The sequence below is a fragment of the Pan paniscus genome, chromosome 3 (genome assembly GCF_029289425.2).
Source record: "Pan paniscus chromosome 3, NHGRI_mPanPan1-v2.0_pri, whole genome shotgun sequence".
NCBI classification, from domain to species: domain Eukaryota; kingdom Metazoa; phylum Chordata; class Mammalia; order Primates; family Hominidae; genus Pan; species Pan paniscus.
Window position 1 is genome coordinate 164647355 of NC_073252.2, and position 14514 is coordinate 164661868.

General features: G+C 36.4%; 1 protein-coding gene across 4 annotated transcripts in view; it reads right to left on the reverse strand.

Moving 5' to 3' along the window:
* The window catches only part of SPOCK3 (SPARC (osteonectin), cwcv and kazal like domains proteoglycan 3), a 496712-nt gene that overhangs the window by 150607 nt on the left and 331591 nt on the right, over window positions 1-14514 (reverse strand). For all 4 annotated transcript variants that reach the window (XM_055111986.2, XM_055111987.1, XM_003821795.3 and 1 more), the window contains one exon: window positions 1958-2072. In XM_055111986.2, the coding sequence (XP_054967961.1) occupies window positions 1958-2072 (115 nt within the window). The remainder of the gene's footprint in view (window positions 1-1957; window positions 2073-14514) is intronic.

Genomic DNA, 14514 nt, shown 5'->3' on the forward strand with positions numbered 1-14514 from the left:
TTAATGCACTTAGAGTTCCTTTTGCAGCTTGTGGTTGATTATCATAAATTAATACTATATCAGCAATACCTTTTCATTCAAAACGAAGTTTAAAAGCGGGAAATCTCATCGAAGTAAAGCCTTTTTGAAAGTCTGTGATACATTAGAGATATACACTTACTATGACCACATCTCAAATGTTGTTCTTAATAGCCTTCAGTGAAAAAATTGGCTCATGGATAGTGAACCTGGTAGGATTTGTTTCCCACCTGAAGTGATTTCCAAAGATAAATGTGGTCAGTTTTGTCTTCAATTTAATTGTGAAAATGTACTCCATCAGAAGTGGGAATGAGGAAGGCACAAACATCAAAGAATTTCAGTTAAAAGGAAACCACAAGTAGCTTTTTGATTATCTGGGGGCTAATTAGTATATTCAAGGTGGTACTGAAAGTCCTTATTTGGGCTGTGTTGAAGAGAGTGGATTGGAGGAGTTGAGGGCTGAGGACTACAGAAGGAACCACACTGGGTAGTTAAACTTAGACCGGGGCATGTCAGCAAGGATGAGGCTTAAAGAACAGGGCTCCTGGGCAACATATATGATGCAGTTTATACTGCTCGGGTGATGGGTGGGCCAGGATCTTACAAATCACCACTAAAGAACTTACTCATGCAGCCAAATACCACCTGTGCCCCAATAACTTATGGAAAAAAAAAAAAAAAAAAGAAGAGAGCTCCTGAAAGGCAGTGTGGCATCTCTCTTCTACCAACTGGTGTCATTCCTCACAGGATCTAATGATTGAGCACTAATTTACCATTAATTTTCAAATCGACTAATTTATTTTTGAATAATAAAAATAGTCTCTCTTAAAGGCAATGCTATAACATTTAGTTTTATTTTGTTTTTTTCATCTTAAATATTACTTAATGAGTTAATACCAATATAAGTGGCATAACTGAAGTTCGGAAGTTATATCTGTAATAAAATATTTATATGGTACTTTAATATGGAATAACAAATATATCATGCTCAATGAAATACATAAGTTTATATTAAAGAAATTTCATACTGAATACATTTTTCCTATTTGCATATCCATTCTTCACATTTTTTAGGAAAAAGGGCAAAAATTACTTATCCACATTAATAAGGGCATCCAATAATAATTATTAGAAGAGTTCAATAGTAATAAATTATATAACTGTTGATGACAGTGCTCTAAAGCTATAAAATATTTTTTGACTTAAAGAAGTACCTATTCTCCACACTTCCTTCTTTATCTAGAGGTGCTGAGGGCTGGAGCTAGCAGCCATGGAGACTTTTTAAAAAGGCATAAACAATATTTCAAATATAATAATGATACCATGTAAACTATAATAAATAATCTTAAGTCAAGTTATATATTATAGTACATATCTAGTTGAATGCATTTTATTTTTATTAGATAGTAAACCAATAAAAACAATGAATTAAAGACTTCATCTGGTCAAAAAAAAGTTTAACTTATAAAATTATTACACAGGAAATTATGAAACACCAACTGTATACATGGGGTAGACATCTTTATTTAAAATGGTTAGTATTAATTGACTGAGCAGTTGCAGATCTGATCAAACCACTTAATTACTTACTACTTTATCAATAATCAGTTTTCTGCTCTAAAAGAAAAAAATAGATATAAAACACATGTTTTAGACACAACTGTTTATAGAATGCATTGGTTTAGATTTCTTATATATGATGAGCACATAGGAAAGAAGTATCTAGTTATTACTATCAAAATAAATAGAAATCTAAAGAAAATCATTTCTTGCTATAATAGTTGAGGCTAACAGGAAAATATCTTCAATAAAAATATAAATGATATTGGGTATTTGTATAAAAACAAACTTCATTGTGTATTTAATGACAACATTTATTGCAAAACATTTTAGTAGAGAGTGATGAATGTAAAATTATAAATATATTTTTGTCACTTACCTCTCTTAACATTTCTGCTTGTACTGGTGGGCTTATCTGAAGGACATGGGCAATGTCCTTCACATTTGACTGAGATCTGTTTTCCTAAGACACATGCCTGATATTCTAGTTTGCACTGTATAAAAAGAGAAAAAAAAAAGTAATTCAAATGCTTTAGTTATATCAGTAGAAACTCAAGAAATTTTTAGAAAGAAAGGTAATTTTTGATGCATGTAATTTGGAGATTTTTCCACCAGGTAATACGTCTCCAATACTAAAGTGCAATATTACACACTTATGTAGAGTATTACTGCTTCGTAAAAGAGGCAGAAATGCAGTTGCTTTGGGTATCATTTTGGTGAACAGTCACTGAGAAATATAATAGGTTTAAAAGTCATTCTTAGTTTGTCAGATCTATTGTATGACATGAGTAGAACATTTTAGAATCAAATGGAGAGACGCATGACATAGAGTTTGACAGTACATCTCTTGAGCTTCTCAAATATAATCTCGGTTTTTGGTTACTTAAGTAAGCATGTCTTCTCTTACTTATTGGACTCTAAGTTTTGGCTACAGAGACTCTATGCATCAGTCTTTAGCCAGTGACTTGCACAGCATCAAATGGCCCATCTTATATCCCTCAGGCAAAGAATTGTAAAATATATATATGTAAATTGATGTGTTCATTAAATAGTTCTATAGTTACTTGTGATTTTCCACAAACATAGCACCATAGCTCAAACACACATTCATACACATAGAGAACAAACATATATATTTACATACAAAATAAACCAAATATTTATGTAGCCTTTATATAATATACTCTGTATGTATATATATTTCACATATATTTTTGGTGTGATGATGTGCTTAGTGTCTCTCTAATCCTCGTGTGCAAATGGTTTTTAGACTGAACTTCCCATAGGTCTTACATTGGAATAAATGTGCATTTGTAATAAGATATTGTCACATATCTTACGTTTCTACAAGCCCCAGAGTTTATTTCACTTGTTTTACAAAAAACAGTATAGCATGCCTCTCTTCGGTGCTTGTATGACCACAGGATTGAAAACACTTAAGATGGTGATGACAGTGCATTTGTGATTCCACCACACAGGTAATGGAAAAAGATAAATAAGTGGTCTAGAAGAGAGGAATGCCTGAATCTAAATCTTCTGAGTACCATCTCCTAAAAGTAACATTTAGGGCTAGTTGCTCAAATGCTGTCAGCCTCAATTTTCCCATTAAAAAATCTGGGATAATGATACCTAATTTCCAGAGTTTTAAGAACCAAACAGCCAGTTTTTCCCCACGCAGTAGCTATCATGAACCAGGCTCTCCGTAAATGCTAGTAAAAGCTGAATACTCTTAAACAATCAAAAATACTATGACACATGATATTTTCATTTGTTGGCTAACTTCTTAGTTTAGTTTTACTTGTGTCTGGCTTGATTTTCTTTGTAAACATTACTCCTGGTAGAATTTTAAGCCTAAGTAATTTTCATTTATGTCTAGAATAATATTTTATAACTGTATATTTGACATGATTAAAAATTACACTCCCAGTTATGTGGTCAATTTTAGAAAAAGTGTGATGTGTTGCTAAGAATTTATATTCTGTTGATTTGGGGTGGAGAGTTCTATAGATGTCTATTAGGTCCGCTTGGTCCAGAGCTGAGTTCAAGTCCTGAATATCCTTGTTAATTTTCTGTCTCGTTGATCTGTCTAAGATTGACAATGAGGTGTTAAAGTCTCCCATTATTATTGTGTGGGAGTCTAAGTCTCTTTGCAGGTCTCTAAGAACTTGTTTTATGAATCGGGGTACTCCTGTATTGGGTACTCATATATTTAGGATAGTAGCTCTTCTTGTTGCATTGATCCCTTTACCACCATGTAATGCCCGTCTTTGTCATTTTTGATCTTTCTTGATTTAAAGTCTGTTTTATCAGAGATTAGGATTGCAACCCCTTCTTTTTTTGCTTTCCATTTGCTTGGTAAATCTTCCTTCATCCATCCCTTTATTTTGAGCCTATGTGTGCTCCATCTTTTAAGAGTCAATAATTATCTTCCTACTCTAAAAGAAATAGATCTTGCTAATTCTGAAGTAATATGACTTCTTTGGTGGCTACTGCCATAATTTACTCAGAGAAAATGATTTTAAAATTAAATAGGGTAGACTTTCTGGCTCCAATCGACAAATGCACCAGTGACTAATTTAATTCAGCTTCAGCTGATATCAAGAAGCACCGAATGCACCCAATAGCTAATCAGATTACTCATGTCTCTACAATATTTTTATTTTTTCTTGTCAAGTGACTCCTTAATGGACAGTTGAAATTCTTAACGAGCCCTGCAACAAATGATTAAAAATTATTAAGGACTTTGAACATGTTTATAGTAGCATATTGATCCTTTCAAGAGAACACTTTCAATGGTATTGTTATTTTTCATTATTCAATGCTTCAAAAATTGAAAAAAAAAGATTTTGTCAGTAAAATCACAGTGCATTTTTAAATGTAATTAAGAAGTCCAAAATCTATTCGAAGGTAGACATAAATAGTTAAGCAATTATGAATGTTTTAATGAAAGCCAAATGAATTACAACTTCAAATTTAATATTCTGCACTGTAACTTCTGTTAACTTAATATTTCAGAACCCCGAACTTTCTCATATAATAATTCTGATTCATGACATAATTTAAGAAAAGTTCAGGAGCAACTGTGAGTGGTATAGGAGCAGACAAAGCCAAAAGTCAATATTAATTATAGCTAATATTAAATTTTACCATTTGAATATATGTTTATCTCCCTTCATAGATGTGTTATACCGCACTCATTTATGCTTTAAATGTAGTTTATTTAGCAGTGATTTTTAAAATATAAACAACATAAAAGCCTGGCTAATACTTGAATGAACAACAAACATACAACAACTATTAGTTTATGAATAACAGGAATCATATTTTCTGCCCAAAAGTTGATGATTCATTTTTTATATCATTAGGCACTAGGAGAATAACTTACAAGAGAATTACATAATCTTTATAAAAATTTGGTTAATTCTTCATCAAAATATGTTTCAGCTTGTAGCTTTCTTTGGCATAATTACAATTTAAAAATTTCAAAGCTGTCTTTATGATTTTCATGAAATGATAAAATTATAGCTTTGCAAAAGTTACTTTATATGTGAAATGATTTCAGAATGATTCTACTCAACACCTTTTTTTCTATGCATTTCTATAAAGAATAACAGAATCAGATGTATAGCAAATATGCCCTTTGTATATAATCATATGATTTTAGCTACTTTTTATCAAAAAGCTACTTAGTTTTATTTACTTATGAATTAAAATTGGAAAAAAATTCCATGGAGAATTTTACTCAAAGAATATTAGGACATTAAAAAATGCTACTTTAAAATATTTTTTAGCTATACCCACTGATTGCATTTCTAATTAATAATGTTCAATTTACTTAATTACCACAAAGCTGAAATATTTATAAAGGTATATGTGAACTAAAATATCACATAAAGGGCATGCTCATTAGTCTATAATTACCAAAAAATGCAAATAATGTAGAGAAAGACATGATTAATGCTTTCCTGATTATCTAAGACCCCGAGTATTGAGATCACTTAAGTTACGAGTTCTTGTGAAAAGCAAGCCTGCAGAATGATTTTGACACTAGTCACGGAAAGTTATTTTACAGTTATTTGTTTAATAAGAGGATTGAAGAAGAAAATATGATCATATTATTGGAAAAAAATGCGGCATATGAAAAAGAGCCCAACCTTCAGGGTCAGCAAACACTGCGACAGGCTGTTGTTACCAGTTTTCAAGCTGATGAAATCATCATGGCCCTGCTACATGGCTTAAAGCAGAGGTTTTCAGCTGGGGATAATTTCACTCCCCCCTCAAATGTCAAAATTGACATTTGAGACAATTTTGTTTGTCACAACTGGAGGCAGAAGGGAGACTGATTGTTTGGGCATCTACTAGTTAGAAGCCAGGAATGCTGCTAAACATCTTACAATGCAAAGGACAACCCCCCTGCCAGAACAAAGATTTATCTGGCCCCAAATGTCAATAGTGCCTAGACTGAGAAGCCTTGATTAGGCATTAGTCTACTGTAAGGCAATGAAAGGGTTAATTCAATTCTCAAGATCCCTTCCATATTTCCCTTAGGAATTTTTTCTCGGGCATTCACTAAAGTAATCCATATAAAATAACAATTCTACAAACCAACTGTCAATAACAATTCTACAAACCAACTTAATTATCTAGAGAAACCAGAAAATACAAATCAGCTAAAGCAAGAAAAGATACAGTTGACAATGGCCTACTTTCATTGAGGCACTACTATATGTCAAACACTGTGTTAAGCAGTTTAGATGTATTATTCTTTTGATCATAAAAACAAGACATATTTTTACAATAAATTTTTCAAGTGAAGTTTAGAGAGCTTATGCAACTGATAAAAAAATATAGGGCTGAAATGGGATTCAAGCACTATTTTATAGTTCTAATGTAGAACAAGTATATAATCAGCAATAGAAATAGCAGCAATGTTATTTTCTTATGGTAGCAATACAAATTTTCATTCAAGTGAAAAACAAATCAGAAAATATGGAATGTCATGAGTCACTTTTTTATTCCCCATTTTAATCTATCTTGGACTGACTAATGCATTATATTTTTAATGCTCTAAATAGCCAATATCAAAGACATGGTTTGAACTCTCATAAACAGCATTCCTCATATTCAGCTGTAGCTAACCCTTTCCCAAGAAAACACCGTTCACTAAAGTTCTTCTGATCCCTATTGAATGGTGTTCCCCATTCAAACATAACCACAAGAGGAAATGAGGACTCCAGCCTTAAATCCATTTGTTCATTCAATCAGGATATATCACTTACACAGAAATGTCTTAATTGCAGCATACATACACACACAGGAAGTTAAACATAGTAACAACATTAAAAACCCTCTGCACCACAGTGGACACTACACCATTGTTCTCTTTGTGGAACACTCTACATTTCATCACGGAATAACACCCTGCTTCGCTGGAGGAGCATTTCCTTTTCTCACCAGAAACTTGATTTCGAAAAACTTCTTTTTATATCACAAAATGTTATATTAATAATATATCATACTGGCCCCACCACAGGGAAAAAAATTCTTGTGCTATAGGGCAGGTGAGAGTCATGTTCCTGCTTTCTTAATTCAGTCAGAGGGAAGAGAGGCAAGCCCTTTGCAAGGGTAACATTAGAGATGTGAGCATAGGTGCTCCTAGGCAAACTGAAAATGAGAAATGGACCCACAGAGTCCTGAGAATATTAAAGTTCTTAATTCAAGCAGTCTCTAAGGCTCACAGATATGCAAGTTAATTTTTCATTTTACCTTATACTTCAAACTTGAGGCATTCAAGATAGCATCTAGAAACTGGCAATTGTAAAGGACTAGTTGAATTTAAGCTAACTAAGCTGAGATGAGGAAGTAAGGACACTACAACCCAGGTTAGTATGTGTGCAATCCTTGTCATGTAGTCACGAACAAGTTAAAATACTGCTCCAGTTGGTAACCAGATTAACTGACCAAGGAGAACGTCTGGGAAAAAAAGTAACAAAACCATACCTAACCCTTACCTTACTAAACCCATTCTCTCAGATGTACCATATCCTCTGGACCAGTATATCTCTAATTTTCCAAACAGGAATTTTTAATACGAATATTTTATTTTTCTCCCAAAACGAAACACATCTCAAAATACTCTGCAAAAATTTCTCATTTGACACAAAGCTCACAATAGCCTGCAGTGGAATATCAGAAAATGCCAAAAAGAAAACAACTGGACACATGGATGATCCTAAACTTCAAAATGTAATATATTTAAAAAATGGAAAGATCAAAAGGCTAGTAGGTTTATCTTATAATAGTTTCATTTTATTTGTTTAAACTTTGTCATTCAAATCAAAATTCTTGTTTAAATTATTCCAGATTAATGTTGCTTTCAATTAAAATAGCTTCAAGTAAAATAAAACCTATAAGAATAGGTTGTTTAATTATTGGTATGATACATATGATTAATAAAATCATTTTTACTTACTCTTAACTTACATTTTTTATTATTTACCTTAGTATATAATATGAGATTTGCCAAATAACAACTAAGAGGATTTTTCAAAGAGATACAAGTGTTGTTAAAAATAATAAAAAATAAGATGAGAATAGAAGGTCATGAGTATAGCATTTCAGAAGAAATTAACTTTACAGATATAAATGAGAGTCAAAATTTTAAAAGAATGGGAGTAGGCAAGAAGGGATGCATTGTAAAAAAAAATGCAAGTAGCGGAAAGATTCAGGGCAGAAGTTTAAGTTTAGCTAACAAAGAAAAGACTTTGAATACTTCAAAGTAGTAGGTGATTTCAATGGTTACCCAAACATAAAAATACTGAAGTGTGATAGCTTGTACATACATTTCAATGTCTATGTGGTTTACATAACTAAATTGTTACATTAACTGCTTTAAAATATATAAAATGTGAAGAAATTCCTTGTTTATTATGCTTAAGAAATACCAAGGGCTTATTTTAAAATATGTACTATTTTTATAACCAAGATACATGTGAAATGATCAATGGTCCCCAAACTGTTTTATGCACTGGTAGCAACAGTATATTTTGGGATTTCTAAATGAGAAAGATGGGCAAGAGCTGGTGAATTTAGCTTTGGCACAATTATACGAACACATAAAACATAGTGTTTCCTCCGTGTAAAGTCTCCCCTTGAGTAAATCTGAGGGATTAACCTAAAAAGCCATGATTTCCTGAGCCCTAAAATGCCCTCTGTTGACTCACTTCAAGAAAATGTGTACATCTGACACCAGGGCCCAGAACACACATTTGGGAAGGAGAAGTCCTGGCAATGGTGGCATAGCGAAGAGGAAGGAACTGTTAATCAGAGCAGTTAGAACATTATTAAGAGTAAGTTTCTATAGGAAAGTGAGTATAAAAAGGAAGAAACATGAGGATAAAGTGAAACAGAGAGTGTGTTATCAATCTCAGGGGAGAACCCTACACACTTCTGTCTATTGCTTCTTAATATGGGAGTCACCAAGGGAAATTTTCACAAGGCAGCCCTGGAAGAAACAATGCTTTACTCACATGAGGAAGAGACAGAGCAAGATCGGCTTCAATGTGTTTGTGCCCTGCCCCCACCCATGGCTAATGGACCCTCCAGCAGCTGACACAAGGCAACTGATGTGCACCTGTTTCCTGCTGCAGTAGAAGGACCCATCCTCTCTTACATGTAATCTGAAATCCAGAAAGCTTTGGGCCTGCCTGGGGGCCACCGAGGTGCATGCTTAAGCAGAACAAAGGAACACTCATTACATTTGAAACAGGAAGAGATACTCCCACACAAGGTGCTAAGCCAAGCACAGGCTGTGTGGCCTCCCTATCTCTCGGTAAGGATGTGTTCCAGGCTCATGGCCCATCTTTATGTGGATGAGTGGGGGTCAGAAGACTGCACAAGAGACTGCCTTCCTCAATGCCAATCCAATGTGTCAAAATTCTTTGCCGATTGCCTTTTTCCATGTTTGTAAATACTTTCTCCATGAATGAGAAACTTACATTTAGTTATATGTTCAACCAATTTTCTTAAATGTGCAATAGAATCAGTCTTACATTCTTGCTGCCTTCCTCTGTAGCATAAAAATTCTAGGAACTTTTCCAACTACATGGCCCATGTTCTTAAATACAGGTGGGTTTACCATCAGGACTGTATTAGAGAGCTCAACCCTTCCCCCCTTCACCAACTGGGGGGCCCCTCTGATTTACTTTGAGCCAGGGAGGGCAGGGGAAAAGATTAACTTTTTTTTCCCCCTGTAGCTCCATCAATTACTAAGAGTACTAAAATCTCACTATGTGCTGATGAGATATGACAGTTTGTCCCGGTAAAAATTGCTTTATATATCTCGAGACTATTTTATTATATACTTCCATGATTGGAACTATTGTATCAGATTTTCCAGGAGAATTAACATATTAATCATTATGTAGTAATTCTCTCTGCCATTTTCTATGGCTTTTATGTGAAAATCTAGTTTGTCTAATATCAATAGAATTGCCCTATTATTGTGTAGTGTTGGGGGACAAGTACCCAATGTATTGCTGTACCTTGTGGGAGCAGAGACACTGGCAGCCTTTTGTTCTGTATTATCTATTCAATTTTGTTTGTTTAGGAAATACAGTTGCAAGACAGAGGTAGTGTCTCCTTCTGGAAGAGAGAGAAGGGTTTTTTTCTGTCCAGTAAAAAAAGACAATGTCTCTGCATGAGCAAAGGTTGGGTGGGATTGTTTGCAGTCTTTTAGAAAATACTGGGATTTCCTTAGCTGCAACATAAAATCAATGTGTGAAGAACATCAAACTATGCCACTGTGCATTACCCCTGCGGGACTTGTGAGCAAAGGAGAACTGACACGAACATCAAAGATTATGCTGCCCGTGCACTAAGTACAATATTCCTTTGTCTCTGGCCCAGGATATCATGTCTTCTGCCAACCTCCAAGAAATTGCAGCATCTTGCAAATGGGATAAAATTTTCAGACCCTTCACAGTTCTAGTGGTTTTTGGCAACGATGATGAGATGCTGGCTGAGAAGTGGCTTTCTGTAAGTGAAAGAACACAAGTCCCACAGACCATATTAGAAGACCTAGTAGTGAATTATATCACCCAAATCATGAACAAGGGTAGTGAAAGGCTCACCCATATTCTCTGTTATTAAAAGTTTCAAGCCTAGTCTGGGTGTCATGGCTTATGCCTATAATCCCAGCATTTTGGGAATCCAAGGCAGGAGGAGCACTTTGAGGCCAGGAGTTTGAGACCAGTTTGGGAAACATAGTGAGATCCCATCTCTACACAAAAATAAAAATAAAAAAAAAAGTGGCTGGGCTGGTACTGTGCACCTGTAGTCCCAGCTACTCAGGAAGCTGAGGCAGGAGGATCATTGAGCCCTGGAATTCCAGGCTGCAGTGGCCTGTGATTGTATCACTGCATTCTAGCTGTGTGACAGAGAAAGACCCTCTCTCTAAAAAAGAAAAAAAAATATTTTTCATGTCTGGACAGTAGGTTTGGCTCAAACTGTTCCAATGGTGCTTTGGTTGGTTATTGCTCACTAACCTCTGGGCAGGGGGAGGAAGGGTTGTTATCTTGACAATGGGCTCAAAGTTTCTCTCTCTCCAAGTAAGACAGAAGGCCCAGTACACTTATTCACCTATACTGAAGAACTTTGCGATAGGGGGTGATACAAGCTTTTAAGACTGTGTTGGATGCAGGCACCCAACCCAAGTCACTGTTATGTCTGGTTCTGTTGGAGAAGGTGGCACTGGATTCAACTGATAATATCTGGGCAGGGTTTACACTATAAAAGGTAATAAGGAAGGTAAGCCAACGTGACCTTTCCTATGAGGCTTTTGGGGCCAATTCAATGCATGCTATTCTTGCTTCCACATCTGAATTCACATTAGGTAGTGATGTGCTATATACTTGTACTTTTTTGTCTGGTAAATGGTAGAAGAGATTCTCCCTTACCATGAGTGAGCCAAGATTCACGTGTAAAGAAGTTTTCTTGTGGGAGATGGAAACCTCTTATCATTTGCCACAAATAGGTGCGTGTAACTTCATACAATGGTTAATTTCATGTGTAAATCTGAATGGGCTAAGGGATACCATATAGATGGTCAAACATTATTTCTGGGCATGACTATGAGGATGTTTCCAGAAGGGATGAGCATTTGAATTGGTGGACTGAGTACAGAAGACCCTCTCACCAATGTGGGTGGGCATCATCCTATTGGTTGAGGGTCTGGATAGAATAAAAAAGGCCTAGGGAGTGCAAATTGCCTCTCTCTGCTTGAGACATCTATCTTCTGCCCTCTGACATCAGCACTCATTCCACTCGGGGTTTTGGACTCACATCTGGGACTTAACCATCTGGCCCTTGACTCTCACACCTTGGGCCACAGACTGAATTATATCATCATCTTTCCTGACTTTCCTGCTTGTAGACAACAGATCTTGGTACTTGTTAGCCTCCATTACCACGTGACTCAATTCCTATAATAAATCTCCTCATCTCTATCTATCTATCTATCTATCTATCTATCTATCTATCTATCTATCTATCTATGTACACTATGGATTGTAATTCTCTGGATAACTTTAACAAACCTTAAATGCCTAAAGCTTTTCCTATGCAGATGATACCCTGTTGTTTGGCAAGTCCAAAGCCTCTATCTCCATGACTCTGACTACAGTATTATTACACCTCTGTCAGAAGAGATGGCTGATAAACTCTAACAAAGTTTGGCATCTGTTCAGTGTATTTCTTTCTTTCTTTCTTTTTTTTTTTTTTTTTTGAGACAGAGTCTTGCTCTGCCACCCAGGCTAGAGTGCAGTGGCATGATCTCAGCTTACTGCAACCTCTGCCTCCCAGGTTAAAGCGATTCTCCTGCCTCAGCCTCCTGAGTAGCTGGGATTACAGGCACACGCCACCATGCCCGTCTAATTTTTGTATTTTTAGTACAGATGGGGTTTCACCATATTGGCCAGGCTAGTCTCGAACTCCTAACCTCATGACCCGCCTGCCTCAGCCTCCCAAGATGCTGGGATTACAGGCATGAGCCACTGGGCCCGGCCCCTGTTTACTATATTTCTTAGAGCTATGCAGGTGGATTTACAATGCTTATCTCTCTAACAGTGAAGAAAAACTGCTATCTCTTTGATTCTTACCACCAAAATGTAGGCCCCAAACCTTATTGCATTCTTTGGGTATTGGAGAGAGTATATTCCCCACTTAGGCATTCTCCTTGGTCCTTTACAACTCAACTAAACCAACAGGCTGATTTGGAAGCCACCCAGCAAGTTGTGTCACATCTCCTACCTGTGGGGCTCCACAACCCTCATGAGCACCTTGAGCTACAAATCTCTATTGAGACTTTTTCTGGTAATGCTGCCGCTGTTCCAGTTTTACCAGCTGGCTCTGACAGCATCACTGTACCGTTTAAAACTAATCTGTGTCATATGTGTAGCTCTTTGGGCTATTTGCAGACTGACCACAGTGCACTTTTTATCACCTAATCTACTCAGTAATGTGTTGGCCGGCAAGGTAGTTAAGCACTTTTCATGCTCCCGACCATCCACAAGAATCTGATATTGTTGGGCATTGGGAATGGCTCTTAAAAAATAAACTCAAAAAGATTTATGTCTCTGCCTCCCTCACCTCCACATGGTTCACATATCTTAGTAAGGCAATTTGGTCCCTGAATTTTGCTGTCCCCAGAAAAGCAGCATACCCTCTCAGCTGGCTCTTAGGTAGCGAATAAGATGCAAGGAGGCTATATATACCTATTTTAAACATTGAGAATTTCTCTTTACTTCCCCTGCCAGCAACTGCAGGCTGCCCTGGTTGCTATGCCCTCCAGTTGGCAGCCTGTCCAAAGGAGGCCTTAGGGATTCAAACTCAATTGTGGATCACACTGCTCTTTGAATCCACTGATAGTAGTACACGCAGGCCATAGTTGAAAACATAATGGATCTCTCTTTATAAAACTTCCCTTGTCCCTCCTAATATACTCTTATGGATAAAATGTTCTTGTGTAAAGTTTAGGAGTTGATGGAAAGAAAGTAAAATTTTAGTGATTGTAATGGGACCCACTAATCTTGTGGTAATAGAAGGGGAACAACACCAGGTATTCCTGGAGAGGGAACACCTTCAACTCTGAAATAAATAGAGGGACAAGATACATTCATGAGCTTTTGTTTTTCCATGCCACCCTGACATCTTTCCTCCCCAAGGAAATGTCCTTGTGTGTCTCTCAAAGTGTTGCAAGTGTCTTAAAGTTAACTGCGTGCTGTGTCTGACTTCCCCAGACATTCCTTTTTCCATTTCACTTAACCTTACCAGAGAAGTCTAGAAACAGGAGATGGCACCAGCTCCTGAACCTCCCATGCAAATCACCTGTCAACACCATCAGACGTCTTTCCCACCTCCCCTCTCATTCTGTGGGGTGAATGAATGCTACCAGTCTGGTTGCTAGAAAAACCAAGACAAATTAGGCACACTTCCCTCAAGCTATCACTCCAAAAACAAGGAGTAGAGTCTGTTATTCTAACTGAATTGGGAAACCTGAGATCTGACAGCAGGCTGGAGAGCCATATTTGATGCACTGTCAGTCTATGTCTCCTGAACGATATAGGTCCCAACTGCAAAGTCACATCAATGGGACAACAGACTCATCATTTATAGATACCTTGCAGGAAGTTCTTTTCATAACAGGAGGTATGCAATTAGAAAAGTTGATAATAAATGTTTCACTAACACATTTTGTGAAGTGAAGTGATCAATGACAGGACATTGTTTCTGAAAGGAATTCAGGTCAGTCACAGTCCACTGACCAGATATTTTGGATGACACAATTGTCCAAGATGCCTCTCTGTAGGTCAAGTAGTGACATCTATGCAATCACTAGTGTATCCTGCTGCACCTGACTTAATTCCACAGGCCAAGTAG